The sequence below is a fragment of the Anolis carolinensis genome, chromosome 6, assembly GCF_035594765.1.
Source record: "Anolis carolinensis isolate JA03-04 chromosome 6, rAnoCar3.1.pri, whole genome shotgun sequence".
Lineage (NCBI taxonomy): Eukaryota > Metazoa > Chordata > Lepidosauria > Squamata > Dactyloidae > Anolis > Anolis carolinensis.
Genome location: NC_085846.1, coordinates 86,596,340 through 86,614,416, shown reverse-complemented (window position 1 = coordinate 86,614,416; position 18,077 = coordinate 86,596,340). Strand labels below are relative to the sequence as shown.

Here is an 18,077-nt window from a genome sequence, read left to right as displayed (position 1 = left end):
TCACCCTTCCAGGATTTAGCTATTATCATTCTAGCTGGGTAGGTATTATATAGTATAAGTATCACAGTGAATGACAACAAAATTCCTAGGTGGTGGGATCACAAGTGTTGGATAGGAGGCATAGTTTTGTTTGTTGTGTTTGTTATTATTGTATTTTGTTTGTTTTGTATGTAGTTGCTCGCTTTAGTTGTCATTGGTATATAATTTTAAAAAAGAGAAGAGCACTACCCATAAAACAAAACAGGTTTATAGAAATAAATGAAAACACAATGCAAAATATTATTATGTTTACAATAATTTAGAAAGATCTCTGAGGGCCTCACTTAACTGAATGTGGGACGGGGTTGGTTTTTTCCTGATTCACTGCCAAAGGTTCTTCCTAACCAATTTACCCTTCCCATAGCTGTTCCACTGTTGGGGCTGCAAAATGGGTGAATATAGCATATATTTGGGCAGCTATGGATCCATATCACCTGAAGAAAGCTGAAAGTGATTATGGAAAGGGGAAAATATCTCCTACCTGCATGACCAGTATAAACTGGCAGGACATAGGAATGGCAAAAAAAAAAAACTTCACTCCCACACTGTTCTGTTACATAACTGTATTGGACTATCCTTAGGGGATGGGGATTGAAGTTTCCTTGATGGTTAGAACAAAATTGTTCTTAAGCTGTATCGTGGCTACAGAAGACAAGCTAATGTAATATTCTGAATAATCGATCTATAACAGCAAGGGCCAGATGTAATGAAACCATTTGCTAAAATATAATGGCTATGAAGAACAAAATTATAGAAAGATTAACCATATCACAGCATAGTTGCTTCAATTATGACTGGATTCTATAATACTATATGTTTCTGGATAGACCATGAGTTTGGACATCTAAATAATATGCCATGTTGGTATTATCCATACTTGCTCCTTTCTAATACATATAATGTTACCCCCTCCCACAAAACTTAGATTGTAATGTATCATTCTTAATTGTACTGACTATTTAAACACAAAAATTACACAAAATGCTATATAACCAAACAAAAATGATATACTTACCCACCCACAAAGCAGAGGATATAAAATGTGAAGTAAAATATAGCAAATGGTCCAAACGTTATTAGAAAAAGCACAACACAAAGGCTTCCCCATCCCCATATGGAAAGACTGGTCTGAAAGAAAGTAAGACACAAAACAAGTAAAATAGCACTATTTTCTTAAAGGATAATAGTCAAATCTTTTACCTTTTTTTGAACTCAGGAGAAATTATGTTAGGGCATCCTTAATAAAGATATAATGCTACATTTAATAAAGTTAAGTCAATTAGACTCCTAGATGAATTTTTTAGAAGGAAAAGCGCCTTTCTTCTGGTAGGTTCTCAGTTGTATGGACTCCCAAAAGGCCAAGAAAGAAAGTGGTTTTTCTCTGGGAACTCCAAGACCTATGGGCAGCTGCAGAGTCTATTTCTTAAGTAACTCCTCAAATGGGTGTTCATTTAACTGCAAAAAATTGAAAATGCCCAGGTTTTAACCATTCCTTACTATACAGCTTTTTCAAAAAGGAAAGAAACGAAATTCTGCAAGTGCAAAATATAAACAGCATTTTCAAAACTCTCCCTCTTCAAGACAGCCACCTCTATGCCCAGATGTTATGAGGTCTGCAAGACCAGGGTGTAACCACTCTCATCTAGTGCTTCTTCTGCCTGCAAGCAACAGGAACGGAGATTCCACCTGAACATTAGGAAGAACTTCCTAACTGTGAGAGATGTTCTGCACTGGAACTCTCTGGCCCGGAGTGTGGTTGAGGCTCCTTCTTTGGAGGCTTTTAAGCAGAGGCTGGATGGCCATCTGTTGGGGGTGCTTTGAATGTCATCTTCCTGCTCCTTGGCAGGGGGTTGGACTGGATGGCCCGTGAGGTCTCTTCCAACTCTAAGATACTATGATTCTTTAAGCACCTCTTAGAAATGATAAAGAAGCAGCAGAAATCATCCATATGTAAGTGGGGAAACAAATAATTCTGCAAGCGCATGATATATACGAGGGTTATTCAGAAAGTAGATTACATTTTGGAATTAAAAATGAACAAAGTATAGGAGAAAACATTTACCATATGCAGTTGAAATCCACACACAAATACCACTTCTTAACATAGTTGCCATTCAAATCTAGGCACTTATTACAGCAATGAATGAGCTTGACAACTCCTTCCCCACAAAACTCGGCCGCTTATGTCCTCAACCATCCGGTTACCCCTTCCCGCAGTTGCACATCGTCGCCAAAACGCTGCGTTGAGGATGCAAGCGGCAGAGTTTTGTGGGGAAGGAGTTGCCAAGCTCATTCATCGCTATGATAAGTGCCTAGATTTGAATGGCGACTATGTTGAGAAGTGGTATTTGGGTGTGGCTTTCAACTGCATATGGTAAATATTTTCTCCTATACTTTGTTCATTTTTAATTCCAAAACGTAATCTACTTTCTGGATAACCCTCGTAGTTCATTGGCTCTAAGAAAACACATACACGCAGAGGCACCTTAACCATAGAATAATACTATTTCTCAAAAAGTTTCATTCCCTTCCCATCAATTGGGGAAACTATTTCAATCCTATTCCCACCCATATCCCCATCCCACTGAATGGCTGAGGTATAATGGAAAAGTGAAGAATGAAAAGACCAACCCAACACGATTCAGAACCCAGAAAGAGTGATCCCATAATATCAAAGATTATTGTAGCCAGTTTTAGCAATAGTACCTCTTGATAGATCACTAAACTTGAGATTCAGGAACATATGGCTTCTTCCCAATCTCTATACATTTTTTGTTTGTATACCCTAAATAAGCACGCAGTCTGTTGTCAAGAATTGCAGTAGAAATTATCTCCTTGAAAAATTTTTGGAACAAAATATATAATAGTCTTATTAAATGAAAAAAAAACTCTTTAAAATTATATTCTGTATATTCTGCAAGAAATATCTTTAAAACCATATTCCTCTAAGGGCAACAATATATTTTCCAATTCTTGGTATACAACAATAGTGCCGCCAAAATCATGTATTAGTGAAATCTTGGGGCAACTGTAGAGGGATTACCCATTTCAAGTTGTTCCCCAAAACAGCTCTATTTCAGCTATATGTTAGCCTTTAATATTCTCTGAAGCAAGATGTGTATTTGAACCCAAAAGTGTTTTTTGCCCTCTCATAAGTGCACCATATATAATAAAATATCCCTCCTTGCTGTTGATATTTCTAACACACATTTTAATCTCTCTTTCACATTCTAGACAGCTTTTCTGGAGTCATATACCAATGACTATTACCATTCTGCTGGCCACTGACAAGGAGAGTGGTAGCCGGCAAGACACAGCTACATTGTGTCTTGTGTATTACATAAAACAATTGGAGGAAATCCTCAATGGCAGAACAGGTGGTGCATGTTACAGCAGCTGTGAAGGTGGAAGAAGGCTTCAAGAGGCCACTGATCCATGCCATTTGATTTGAAACTCTTCCTGTGAAGATTGTGTGTTGGTCTATGTGCACCAAACCTCACACATAAAATAAATTCACACACAAGCATCTTCCAAGCCAACTAAAACCAATTATGGCAATTGGTTAATGATAATGGAAGTAGGGCTGTGAAATTCGGAAGCCCCTAGCTATAGACCAGCCCATGGGTGGTAGATATGGATTCAGTTGTTCTAACCCATCACCAAGACTCTAGCTTTGGAAGACAATCCTGCTCAGCCACGAGTAATCACCTATGATGATACCAATGGTACATCATTTTATAAAAATTCTTTTTAATACTACAGCGAAATGTAAATTTTAACCCTTTTGGCTTCTCCTTTCAATTGCTCCATTTGAATATTGTATCCAAAATTCTTAATACATTTTATCACACAATCTTTCACTTGTTCTCTTTCCATTTCATGATAAACTAGACAATTCCTGTCCACGTGGCTCTACTGGCCCAAGAGAAGCCTTCCTGAGAGCTGAAGATCTAGGCCACTTCTACACTGCCATATATCCCAGGATCTGATCTCAAATTATTTGCTTGTCCCAGATTATATGGCAGTGGAAATTCATATACCGATAATCCAGTGCAGAGCAAATAATCTGGGATCAGAACCTGGGATATAGGACAGGGCAGATCCAGTCCTAGCTTTCCCTAGGATACTTTTGAAGATTGTCATCTCTGATAGCTCTCACTCGTGTTCTCCGGGTTGGTTCAAACATGCTGCCATCCTCTTTCTTATTATTTGTGCTGGCTTCAGAGTGGAAGTGCCACCTAACCTTCAAGGTCAAGGCACCTTGCTGACTCCAGAGGCTTAGCCAGTAGGGAATATGGCTGTGATGGGCTCTGGTTTCATCTGCTCATGTGGGACCTTTGGCCTCACTCTGTTTGATACATTTGCTCCAGACAACAATGCTTCTCTCAGACTATTTCTGGCTTCTGGTTCCATTCTGCTTTCCAGGTAAGCTGTTTACTATAATTGGATCCCTGCTCCTTTGTCACTCCAACTCCAACTAAATAGTTACTCATATTGCCCCCTTCTGGCTTACATATTTCTGGCATTAGCTCTTTGTGATCATGGCAAATTATCTCCTACTTTCCTTTAAATGACCTGAAATATTTCCATCACCATTAACAGATGGGTACAGGCACTCCCTGAGTTACAAACATCCAACTTACATACAATTCATAGTTAAGAACGGTGGTGAGACAACAGAAAGTGAAAGAAATATATCCCTAGGAAGGGAAATTCACTCTTGTAAGGGTTATCAGGGGAAAAAGCTGTCTCCACTGAAGTTTATCACCAATCCATGTTGCCACAACAAGACAAAACTTTCAAAATCCAATTATCACAGCAACAGAAAGTGAGGTGAAACCCTCTGAATAGGGGCACTAACAGTCACAGGGGTGTTAACCCTTCCCTATGCTATCCAAAGTGAGGGGAAATGGGGGGGGGGGGGGTGTTACACTTAAAGAATGTACCTGTTCTGACTTAGATACAAATTCAACTTGAGAGCAACCCTACAGAACCTATCTTGTTCATAACTTGGGGACTGCTCCTCACACACAATATTATTAGAAAAATTGTATTAAAGTATCTCAGGCTATGTCCATAAAGTATGCATTAAACAAAAATGAACTTCTTGTTTAGACTAGGGTTTTCCTCCTCTCCACTATATCACATTATGTAAATATATGCCAATACAGGCATTCCAAAATCTGACAAATTCAAAATCCAATCCCACTTCTGGTCTCAAGCATTTTCAGATAAAAGGGACTCAACCTGTACTAAGTTCCCTCATGGATTTCCCTTAGGCAAGAAGATATCACTTACATACCTCATGAACTCAATCCTTTCTAAGGGATTACTTTTTTTCAAAGCTCTTCCTCTTCCCTAATAGTAGCTAGAACACAGATAACTTTTACTGTGCTAATATTGGTCATCTGAGGTAATGGGTATGAAGGAATGGAAAGTTAATAAACTTTCACCTTACCAGAATGCAAAGGTGCATGTTTTTCAGTAAAGAGGTGGTAGTCATGTATTTATGAAGCAGGAAGCAAAATGGCTTGCTGGGTCAAAATAAAAATTGTAGCCAATGAGCATCACTACAGTGCCAGTCTCTGACACATTATAAAACAGTTACTGCTAATCGTTCACATCACAAAGACAAAAAATACTGCTTTCAAGGGGATGATTTGTTTGTGGAGTTCTATGGTAATAAGTTTTTGTTAAACAGGAGAGGGAAAATTCAATTTCATTTTAAAGATTAAATTAAAAATAAATAGTCTCAGTGTCACAACTGTCAAAATTAATTGTAATGAGTTGTTTTGAACTAATCGTTCAATCCCAGATTTGCTGATTAAAAGCTTCTGGGATTCTGTCTTATTTGGGATCTTCTTACTCAGTGTCCTATAAAGTGTTTAACAAATAAACAAATCAGGTTCTGAAATTTTAGGGACAAATCATGAAAAGGAAGTTTACTGTACTCTACTTCAGTTAGGCCTGAGTAACTTTCTGCATAAAATAATAGCTTAAATTGGTACCCAGAATACCTTAAGGAAACAAAGGCCTAAACTGTATATAGAAAGCATACTGTGTGGGAAACAGACTGAACTGAGTCAGATGATGTGGGATGATCCAAAGATAAGACCACAGAACAGCTCAGAACCCATGGACGAATCAGAAGACAGGACAATTAAGAATGCAGAAATACAGCAGACTTCAGTAAGAACATTATGCATCAACGAAGTCCAGCTAGAATGGGATTTCAGATTACATTCTGCAATGGCGAGTCTGGTTGAAATATTCAGTCCATAATGTAGTTCATGAAGAAGACACTTTTGTAGTTCTGTGGCTCAAGGCAGCTTAAGATATCCATGAAAGCAAGAAAAATGTCATTCATCAAGGAAAATTTCAGGTCAAAGTCAGAGTTGAAATCTGTTAAAACTATATAAGAGAAACAGACAACAGCAGGTCAAGAAGTTAGGTAAGTCAGAGGATTGACATGTAAAGAGGGAAAAGTAAACAGACATACAAAGAACAGAAATAGGCGTGATCATGTTGCCACGCACAAGCAGGTTGACTTGACAGTTCATAATCAAGCCAGAATGAGGCTGCTGGGATCATGGAGCCATATTTGGGTCAGCTTTTTTCTCAATGACTGACTACAGTAGAGTCTCACTTATCCAACATAAATGGGCCGGCAGAACGTTGGATAAGCAAATATGTTGGATAATAAGGAGGGATTAAGGAAAAGCCTATTAAACATCAAATTAGGTTATGATTTTACAAATTAAGCACCAAAACATCATGTTATACAACAAATTTGACAGAAAAAGTAGTTCAATACGAAATAATGCTATGTAGTAATTACTGTATTTACTAATTTAGCACCAAAATATCACGATGTATTGAAAACATTGACTACAAAAATGCGTTGGATAATCCAGAATGTTGGATAAGCGAGTGTTGGATAAGTGAGACTCTACTGTAATTATATAGGAGGTATCAAGTTTCTTACACTATCAAAATTATCTTGGAAATCTCAAGCTCTCTCATTTTGTAAGTTCAAGAGGAACTCTCAGTGTATGATATGTGCCCCTACTATTATTTTAACATTACCAATGTTCACAGTGATTTTCAAAGATAGTTTGAAACCTAAAAATAGAAAAGGGTAAGAAAAGAGAAGTAAGAGAAGAATACATGAGCACTTTCTTTGCACATAAAACAAGACAAAATAGAACAGACTATAGTGTGAATGCATTTTGTTAAACTGCAGCCACAGGACACCGCTAACAGACTCATGACTATTACTGTGCAAACAAGTTATAGTCTCAATTCCTTTTGAAATTTCTTTTCTAACTATCACTCTTTTTCTCATCATAAATAACATGTGAGTTTATGAGAAGACCCAGATTGGCAGAAATGTGAATAAATTAAGATGGCACAAGCATAGATTATAGCAAAGGCTTTCACTGTGTATACCAGGGAACCCTTGGGTTCTGCGAGAGTCACTAAGGGTTTCTGAGTGATCATGAATACCTATTTCAAAAAGTTTTGAGCTGTAGATATATATATATTATAATGTAGAGATTTCCTCAGAATTAAATGAAGGCATTGTGAAAATGGAGTAAAGGAACACCAACATTGCAAATGAGAGAAAACTGCATAGACAAAGAACAAGTACTGAAGAAGGCCTAGGAAGAAAGTACAAAAAGATTACAGAAGAACATGAAGAAGAAAAAAAGATCACAGATTATTTAGATAACAAAGGCGGCATCAAGTCTTTCCCAGCTAGAGGGTAAGTGCTGGGTAGTGTATATGAGAATATGAAGCAAACAGGTTTTCACCCTCTGCAAGACAGAAAACTCACAGCTCAGAGATAACTCTTAGTAGTTAGAATCGGTTCCCTAAAAAATAAAGCAGGTGTTCATGTGCATCTATAAATAATTTCACATAAAGTACAAACAGAAACCAAAAAGCTTAATAATACTATTGTTGGATATAAAGCATATTACCAACATGTATACAGCAATTGCTCTGGGAAATATTCTCTAATAGTTTTCATAATTAGATACTACTTCCAAAATCAGCAGCCGCAGCAGAAGCATTTTATCCAAAAATTAGCTCAACTCCTTTTCCAGCCAAGACCTCAGGCTGAGGCAGGACATATAAAACAAAAGGATTTAATTAGGCTTCAGTGGGTTTATTGCTGTTGCTATGTGCCATTGAGTTGTTTCTAGATTATGGCGACTTTAACGTGGTCTATCCTGGGGTTTCTTGGCAACATTTCTTCAGAGAAAGTCTGCCATTGCCATCCTCTGGGGCTGAGAAAATGTGACTTGCCCAACGTCACCCAGTGGATTTCTGTAGCTGAGTAGGATTTTGAATCTTGCTCATTAGAATCCAAAACACAAACCACTGCATCATATTGGCTCTCCTGATGGGTTTTAAAAAATGAAAATAGAAAAAAGTCATAACAGCTGTGGAAATAGTCACATTATGTAGCCACTTGCCAAAGAGCTAATGATACCAGCTTCCTACTAACCTAAATTATTCCCTTTCCCGCAACAATTTCTGAGCTAGATTCAATCACTTCAAATTAGGGATTCCTGAAGAATCTGGTCTACATTTATTCCAAAGAAAACTCACCTGATCCATATTTCCTGATAAATGTGTGAATTGCAACACTGTTACTTTGGTTTTTTAATTAAACTTTATGATGCAATTCTCATTTTCATTAAATATCTGGATGGTGAAGAGACTATTTTTTAAAACCTAAATGTCACAAGCTGGTTTGAGGTAGCTGGAGATAATAAATACTGGAGGCAGCTAGAAAGCATGATTCCTAACAAAACCATATCCACATTCAAGTGCCCCTGTGAGTGATGGGACATAATGATGTAATATTCCTCACATGAAAATTGAACAAGAAAAAAGCTTCCAAAATAGGCTTATAGTTCTACTATCACCAGACATATATAAAGGTTCATGGCAGCATCTTGGAATAGTGTAAATATGTATTTAAAAACAAATTTGTGGGAAAGGCAGGTTTATTTATTTACTCTCTATATATCCTGCTTTCTCTATCCCAAAGGGGAATCAAGGAGGCTTACATAGGGGCAATTATTCAATGCCTTAAAACACATACAATTCCAAAAAATTAAAATTAAATTAAATTAAAATTAAAACATATTAAACATTTAAAAACATTATATTCTATATTAAAATCACATCATCCATAGTCGTAGTCCAAGCCGTTCCATAGTAATTCCGTATTTTCCAGATCTGTTAATTTCACAACACTATTCTCCGAAGGCCTAATCCCACAGCCAAGTTTTTCTACTGAAGGCTCGGAGGTGGCTGATCTAATGTCACTGGGGAGGGAGTTCCATAATCAAGGGGCCACCACTGAAAAGGCCCTCAATGACACTATATAGCAGTAAAGGAGAACCTTTTAGAGACTGAATGCTCAAGCTGCAACCCACAACCCACTTATTTATTGCAAAGTGCCAACATGGCAATTTAACCTGAATACTGAGGTTCTAGTTTGGAGAAAAACAACTCATACTGCTGCTGCTGCTGTTGTTACGATGATTACAAGTAATGGCTATCTGTTTGTGGTGCGCTGATTGTGCTTTTCCTGCATGGAGAAGGGGGTTGGACTGGATGGCCCCTTAGGATCCCAAGCCAGTCTCCACTAAGAGTTGAGGCAAATGGAAAGGTAGGAGTAAGAGGGTGCATCTACATTGCAGAATAGATGCAGTTTGAAACTACTTTCACTACTTTCTTCCTTCCTGTGGCGGCATTCCCACCTATTTCTCTGGCAGGACTCTAAAAGGGACAGCACCCTCATGACAGGGATGAAGGAAGGGGCTCCGGGGCAGAATGAATGCAGCCTGGCACCTCTTGAACTGCCATGGCTCAGAGCTAGAGATGGCCCTGGGAGTTGTGGTTTTACAAGGTATTTAGCTTTCATCTGGTGCCCCCCACCAACTCCAACTGGGATTTTCTCTGGGAGGTTTTCTTTTTCCTTTCTTTCTTTCTTTCCTTGGTCCTTGTTGCCCCCAGAGACACCTCCAGAGAGAAGCACCTGCATCCCTTTCCTCATCTCTCAACGCGTCAGACAAGATCTCAGAAGTGGCAGGCTCCTCCTCCTGCTTCCCCTTCCAAGGTAGACCCCACCTTGAGGGGGAAGATGTGTGGGAAATGGAAAGCAGGGAGGGAGGGGCACTGCTGAGGAGAGGGAGAAACTGTCTCCAGCTCCTGCGGGGAAGAAGGGAGGGAAAGCCAGGAAAGAGGAGGGAGGGAGAACCCTGAAGTGAGGCAACAACAGCTGTGTGCTGGCGCGATGGAAAGCATGCCCTCAGAGAGGGCTCTGTGTCCCCTCTGGCACATGTGCCGTAGGTTCACCATCACTGCTATATAGTATCCTTCCCCGCTAAATCTTCAGTTCTATAGACACCCAGCAGCAGCCACCCAGGTGTTAAAGAAGTCAAGAAACAGGGGGAGGGTGGGCAGGGTTGTGTGAGTTCACAGATTTCTCAAAGAACCTTATTTTCCTTCTTTGTGGTCTCTGTGACTCACACAAACGGGATACTAGCAAACTACTAACGATAGGAGAAGGGAATATTATGACCAATGTAAGTACAAAACAGTTCTCTCAGTGACACAACACTCTGCATTTATGTCCAGTAGTTGGAGAGAAAGTAAAATTTATTTTGTCCTCAGGGAAATTCTTCCCATCGTTCCAAAGATCTTCCATTTACAGATCATAAAGAACCTTCCCATCACTGGATAAAGCAAATACCTGAGCTTTGATTTATTTCATTTATAGACAGAAAGTGCAAGGTACTTACTGTACCTATAACTATGGTAACAACCTTGATACTACCATTTGTAATCTGCATTGCATTAAACATTTGAACAGATTTTTTATTACTTTCACTTTAGATTTTTTTGTATGAGATGTAATGATTCAAGAGTGTTTCTAACAATATAGTTTTCAACACAAGGCTGCTTCTATATGTTTTTTTCCCCAAACATTTCATGTGAAAAAATATTTTGGAAGAAATTGTATTTTCAATCTTTTTGCCAGAAAAATTACAACAACGAGGAGAATTATAGCTTTCTACTTACAAATCTGCTCCTGTCAAAAATCTCCATAAATGACTAATGCTAACAATTTGAATTTGGGGTGTATGACTTTACTGTTATCATGGAAAATTGTAAGGTTTTTTAGAACCTGAAGACACAAATATAAATTCTAATATTTGCTATCAAATAACTAAAAGAAAACAACAATTGGAGTTTTATTGTGCTCAGAAAATAAATATGATTAACAAATGTATTTTTAACAAACTAGGATAATATATTAGACAAAAATGTGGGTTGATTCTTTCAAGGAACAGACCTGCATGGTCCTTGAAAAGAGACCTCTATACATACAAATCAAGGGTCTTCACCATTAGATGAATGCCTAAGAATAAGACTCGCAAATACAGACCAACAAAAAGAGATAAGCATAGTTCAATCTTATTCACTTCCTTCTCCTATCAGCAGGCAATCTAACCCATGGCACTAAAAGCAAGGACTTAATCCAGTCAAGGACAAGCACTGTTAAGCCCCATAGTGTTTAAACAGGCATGTCATACGTGAGTTAACTATGCTGGTCTATGACAGTAATAAAGATTTTTGATTTGATTGACGTGAGTTAACTCAATAGACTGAAATGTGCATATGTTTCCTAGTTTGAGCTTTAAGTTGTCTCATAACTTCCAATGGGCTAATATTTCTTTATAGTATCCTTTAAAAAATGTTGCTGTGTCAATTACTTTATTCTACGATTTTGTTCTACAACTTTATTCTATCCCACAGGAAATCCATGTTCACTGCTACACTGTAAACAGTTCGGGTCAAGGACTATCACTATCTATTGAAGTAACAGTGAAGCATCCATTAAGGAAATTGATTTGAAAACTTCTCCCTTTACAAAACCGGATAAGGTTGCATATTTCACTGTGGAAGAGTCTATAAATGTCACATATGGTTGCATGGCATATTGCAAAGGATCCAGGGCATGTTAAGCTTATGTAGGGCTGAACGTCAATACTAGTTCACATGAAGTACCTTAGAACATAGCCAGCAAGCCCCAACAGCTGCATACCTCAGGCAACAGTGAAAAGGGAGGTGGCTGTAAGCACCTGAATAACAAAGATTTCAGAATATAAACTGGAGTACTCTGAAACAGCAGACTGTATATGATTTACCTTTAATACAAAAGGACATGTTTAAACATGGAAACGGGCAGTCATTTCTACCACTATATTTATACAACAGAAAATCACCTAGTTCAGATCTGTGAATGCAAAAAGATGGGTGATAGGCCACTGCTACTAAAGCAATCACTACTACCCAATATGAATGATTAAAAAACGTATTTATAGGTTACAAAAAGAACATGCAGGACTGCATCAGACTGCCTTACTTCCCTATGCTCATTCAATAAAGACATCATATTTTTATTATGCATTCCTAGAACCATCATATTTATACATTACTCCAAATGTTTCTTCCTCCTTTACCAAGCTTCTTGACTCTTTGAGAGGTCCATAACCTAATTTTTATTGTGCAACACTGTTAAGGAAGTTAACCAAGTAGATGCGTACCTAACTATTAAATCTTTGACACTCTTAACATAAAATGTAACACGCAGATATTACACAGAAAAAATAGAGACAGTTTTTTTAAACACCACAGAGGTGCTCTAGCAGACTTTTAATTCAAAAGTAACAATGTTAAATCAAACAACAAGGTCAGGTAAGTCTTGAATAAGAAACAAAAATACTTTGAACTATCTAAAGAACAGCCTAAAACATTCTTCCAAAATGCATCCAAGAATGACTTGTGGTTCATCAGCCTCTGCTTCTCTTATGATTTCCAAACTTATAAACCGATGAAGAGCAACTGGGGAGATAGTCTTATCTACTGTTTTGCTGTTCACACATACCCAGTAAGAGATTCTGAATGCAGCTGCTGTTTACATTGCCTGTTGTAACTGCTGTTTACATTGCACAGGATAAGCTACAGACGAACTACAATCTGTTTTTGGTGCATTGTTTATTGGACACACTGCTGCAACCCAACATTGAATCTTTGTGTTTCTCCAGGTCTCTTTACATCTTTCTCCTAAAGACAATACTGCTAATAATATTGACCCAAAGAGAGGGTGAGGGTCAGGCATAAGAAGACTATGTAAAATGGAACTTCACTATTATGGATTTTATTAACTGAAATATGCTCCACCTGTGAATTCTGCTCTGGGGTGCATGGTGAGAAAGTCATAACACAAGCTAAAAGGCTCACAGTTGTGTAAAATAAATTCCATTGAAGCCAGTTGCAGGTAATGGTGCAGATTTGTTATCGTGAAATCAACCCCCTTCCAAATTAGTAACTTAAAAGTCTCTGCAGCATGTTATGAATTTATATATAGACAGTTCCCAAGTTTCAAACAAGATAGGTTCTATAGTTTTGTTCTTAAGCTAAATTTGTTTGTAAGTCGGAACAGATACATTTTTAAGTGACTCCAGCCATACATGTATACATATATATAGGCTTTGGATAGCACAGGGAAGGGTTAACAATCCTGTGGTATTTGTTTTGCTCTCTGTACCCTGTTCAGAAGAGTTCACCTTATTTTTTGATAATTAGATTTTGAAAATGTTGGCTTTTTGTGGAAACAAGGATTGGTGAAAGAACTTCAGTTGAAATACCTCTACCCCATCATAACCTTTACAGAAGTAAATTTCTCTTCCTAGGAGTAATTTCTCTCACTTCCTGTTGTCTCACCCATGTGTTGTCTCACTCATTTTTTCCTGTATTTTTAAATTTGTTATTGCTTGGTTTATTTCTTGCCCACATTTTGGACTTGTGAAACAAGATAAGTTGGTCCTGGTGAAGGTGGCACATTTTTTTTGGGGGGGGGGGGGGAGATATAATATAAAGAAATGAAATACAGTAGAGACTTGCTTATCCAGCGTTTTGTATTATCCAACATATTCTACCTCCCACTCGGATCCACGGCTGTTTCTCTAGGCAGCAAGGACTGAACTTTTTATGGATTTAACTTCGAACAATGTTGCTACTGTAAGTTCATTTTATGCAATTCTATCATTATTTATAGCCAATTTTTAGTAGTCACTGTTTTTGTAGTCCATATTTTCAAAACATGATGTTTTGGTGCTAAATTCATAAATACAGTAAGTACTACATAATGTTACTGTGTACTGAACTGCTTTTTCTGTCAATTTGTTGTAAAACATGTTTTGGAGTTTAATTTGTAAATTCATAATGTAATTTGACATTTAATAGGCTTTTCTTTTATCCCTCCTTATTATCCAACATTTTTGCTTATCCAACCTTCTGCTGGCCGATTGATATTGGATAAGTGAGACTCTACTGTATGTATAAGTAGATAAAAATGTGAATTAGTGGTATATGTAGTATAAGCTATAATTGGGGAAAGTTAAGGTGTGTTTGATTTTCTTCTTTTTATTTGTACAAAATATGGCATACTACCCTGTCCAAGGTACTGTAAAAAGGGGAAACAATGTAAACTTATACATTTTGATTGATAAATAAAAATGAAAAATAATTGTTTAAAAAAGGGGTTTCCCCCTTTGATCGGTACAAAGTTGGAAAGCTTACTAGAAAAATACTTTCCACATTGTTAGATTTTGGGTTCCTTATTTGAACTACATGTTCTGAGCAATGATGGTAGATGTTTAAAGCAATTTTGATTTTTTGTGGAGAGGTGGCTGCCAGGGTAGTGGAAGTGGTCAACATTTTCTAACATTACACCATTAAGTTGTATTTCTGGCATTGCAGAGGGATTGGCTGGTATCTGCTCAAAGGGAACTTTGGTTTTCTCGATGTTCAGTGAGAGGCCATGCTTTTCGTATGCTTCTGCAAAGATGTTTAGATGGCTTGTAGGTCTTCTTCTGAATGAGCACAGATTACATTATCATCAGTATATTTGAGTTCTATAACAGATTTTGTTGTGACCTTGGTTTTGGCTTTCAGTCTATTGAGGTTAAATAGCTTGCCATGTATCTGATAGATGATTTCCACACTGGTAGGAAGCTTCCCATCAACAAGGTGCAGTAACATAGCGATGAAGATGAAAAATAAGGCAATAACATCTCCCTATTTGACACCTGATTCTACCTTAAATGGGTTGTTTTGGGAGCCACTGCTGTCCAAAACTGTTGCCATCATGTCATCATGGAGGAGGCACAGGATCATCACAAATTCTGGGCATCCAATTTTTTGCAGGATGGGCCAGAGAGCACTGCGACTCACTGTGTCAAATGCCTTCGCAAGGTCAATAAATGCCATGTACAGTAGGTTGATTTTGTTTCCTGCATTTTTCTTGGAGGTGTCGTGCAGTGCTACTAGAAGACGTACTACTTCTAAGTGAGCTTCAAAAACATTTATCTGTAGAATAAATGACCTAATTGTACAATGGAAAACTGTGTTAAATCTCTCCTTTATTCTAACTATATAGACATTAATCTCCATTCGTGCAATTGATCCATTGATTATAGACTTCTGTTCAAAACGAGAATGAAAAGCAACAAATCAGTGAAATCAGAATAGTAAAGTGTTGGGAAAGGTGAGTTAATTAAACAATTGCAAAGTAAATTTGTACAAAAGCTCCCCTTATACAAAAGCTCCTAGCTGATGAAATAGTGATATATATTCATTTCATATCTATTTTTATAACCATATTTTGGTTTTAATTACTGGTTTATTTCAATTACAAGTCTGGTTTTATTCTTTTTAATTCAAACATCTTTAGTGTCATAAAATTACTTGATTACTTAAATTCCTTTAAAATGTGTATTATTACAAGATGTTTTATATGAAATTCTAAAGATCACAATGATAACAACATGTTAAGATATGCCTGAAAAGGTTTCTCTTATTGGCAAGAAAACATTGTTTACAATCTATGCAATGTTGAGCACCAAAAGAACTATAAATAGCATCCAGCTCACTAGGCTGTTTGATGCTTTCCATGGAGTTTCATCAGAATAACTACATTGACAGGGTTTTTAAAATATAATCTTTAACAGCCATGATCATACAAAGAAACTAAGCATAAAAGTAATAACAAAAAGTTGCAGTTCAAAATGTTGATACTTCCAGTAATTCTCACGAAATCTGAGATACTGTTTTAAAATTGATAAATGATACAAAACCCCTTAAAAGTACAGAAGTAAATTATTAGACTTGTTTTCCTAGTAATGGATCTTTGTATTACAGTAGAGTCTCACTTATCCAACACTCGCTTATCCAACATTCTGGATTATCCAACGCATTTTTGTAGTCAATGTTTTCAATGCATCGTGATATTTTGGTGCTAAATTCGTAAATACAGCAATTACTACATAGCATTACTGCGTATTGAACTACTTTTTCTGTCAAATTTGTTGTTAAACATCATGTTTTGGTGCTTAATTTGTAAAATCATAACCTAATTTGATGTTTAATAGGCTTTTCCTTAATCCCTCCTTATTATCCAACATATTCGCTTATCCAACATTCTGCCGGCCCGTTTATGTTGGATAAGTGAGACTCTACTGTATATAAATCCAGCTATGCTCATACTGCAGTTTATTTTATGCAATGTCTCTATGAAGTTATAAAATAGATAACCTCTTGCAGAGAAATCAACACTCTATAGACACCATTATTCTACATGTATAATAGCATTATGTGCAGTTCTTCAAAATATAGTTTTCCAAAGTTCTTACAAGTGTTTGCCGAACACTGCTTTACAAATAATCTATGAACACCACATTGGCAGATGTTGTCATATTCGAATTAACATACTGAGCAACCTGATGTTTGGAAAAAACTATTTACAAGTGCCCCTTTCAATGAAATGCTGTGATGTGGAATGTTCCTATTCAGAATTTCAGCCATGCTTTACCCCTTAGAATACCCTACTTTTCATGTCATCAGCATTCCATGATCACTACAGAAACTTACCCTATATAATCATGTATATGTTTAGAAATTTTAGTCAAAAAATTAACCCCAAAAAACTGGGTCAATGTACCTACGAGTCAATGTGAGTACTGCACCCTAAATCTTATATAAAATATATGACTGCTGTAGCCTTTATAAAACGCTCTATTATAATTTTTAGCAGAAAGACTAAATAACAACTGTCTTTTAACACCACATCACCCAATCTTTTTCTCTAAAGGAAACGAGAAAGTGAACAAGAAGTATCCAATGATCTGCACTGATATCAAAACAAATTAAGATTTCTCAGGATGAATGCTTACTTCTTAGAATAGTTCCCAACTCATTCAGTAGGAAAGCAATTTAAATCATGTGTTCATAATATGCTGCATATAAAAGGAGAATTCATACAATATAATCTAGCTTTAAAAATGGAGGCACACAGACTGCTATATCGAATTGTTACTTCCAGTTCACAAGTAATGGGAAATTGACATGTTGATTCAAATATGTGTCAAATCAACAAACTCAAGCTGCCAAAGTGAACATGCTTAAGAGACTACAGCCTTAGGCTCAAAAAGTATGCATGTTTATTTGAGAGTCAAACTGAACTCAGAACTTGTACTTCTAAGTACACAGATTCAGAACTGCATATTTAGCAAAACAAATTAGTTTTTAAAGGAAAAATGACATGATGCCTGGATAAAGGCAAGCTGAAGATTAAAGCCTTATAAAATGTCTTAGTGGCAACTTTTCAGTGACAATTTAATTCTATTTATCTTACAACTAGCTGTGCCCGGCCACGCGTTGCTGTGGCTTATGGGAATCATTTGTTGGCCAGGTGGAATAGCAGTGAATAGCCTTGCAGCCTCAAGGCCTAGCTGTTGTCTTCTTTTGGGAATCCTTGTTTGGTGAGCTGGAATGCAACGGAATAGGCTTGCTGCTTGGAAGGCTGGGCACTTGCGTTCTAGGGGAATGGTTTTTTGGGCTGCTAGAATTGCAATGAATAGTCTCAGTACTTCAAATCCTGGCTGCTTGCT

General features: G+C 37.1%; 1 protein-coding gene across 4 annotated transcripts in view; it reads right to left on the bottom strand.

Annotated features, from left to right (window-relative positions):
- snx13 (sorting nexin 13) overlaps positions 1-18,077 on the bottom strand; it is a 79,489-nt gene that overhangs the window by 41,363 nt on the left and 20,049 nt on the right. For all 4 annotated transcript variants that reach the window (XM_016994359.2, XM_008112618.2, XM_008112621.2 and 1 more), the window contains exon 2: positions 1,055-1,167. In XM_016994359.2, the coding sequence (XP_016849848.1) occupies positions 1,055-1,167 (113 nt within the window). The remainder of the gene's footprint in view (positions 1-1,054; positions 1,168-18,077) is intronic.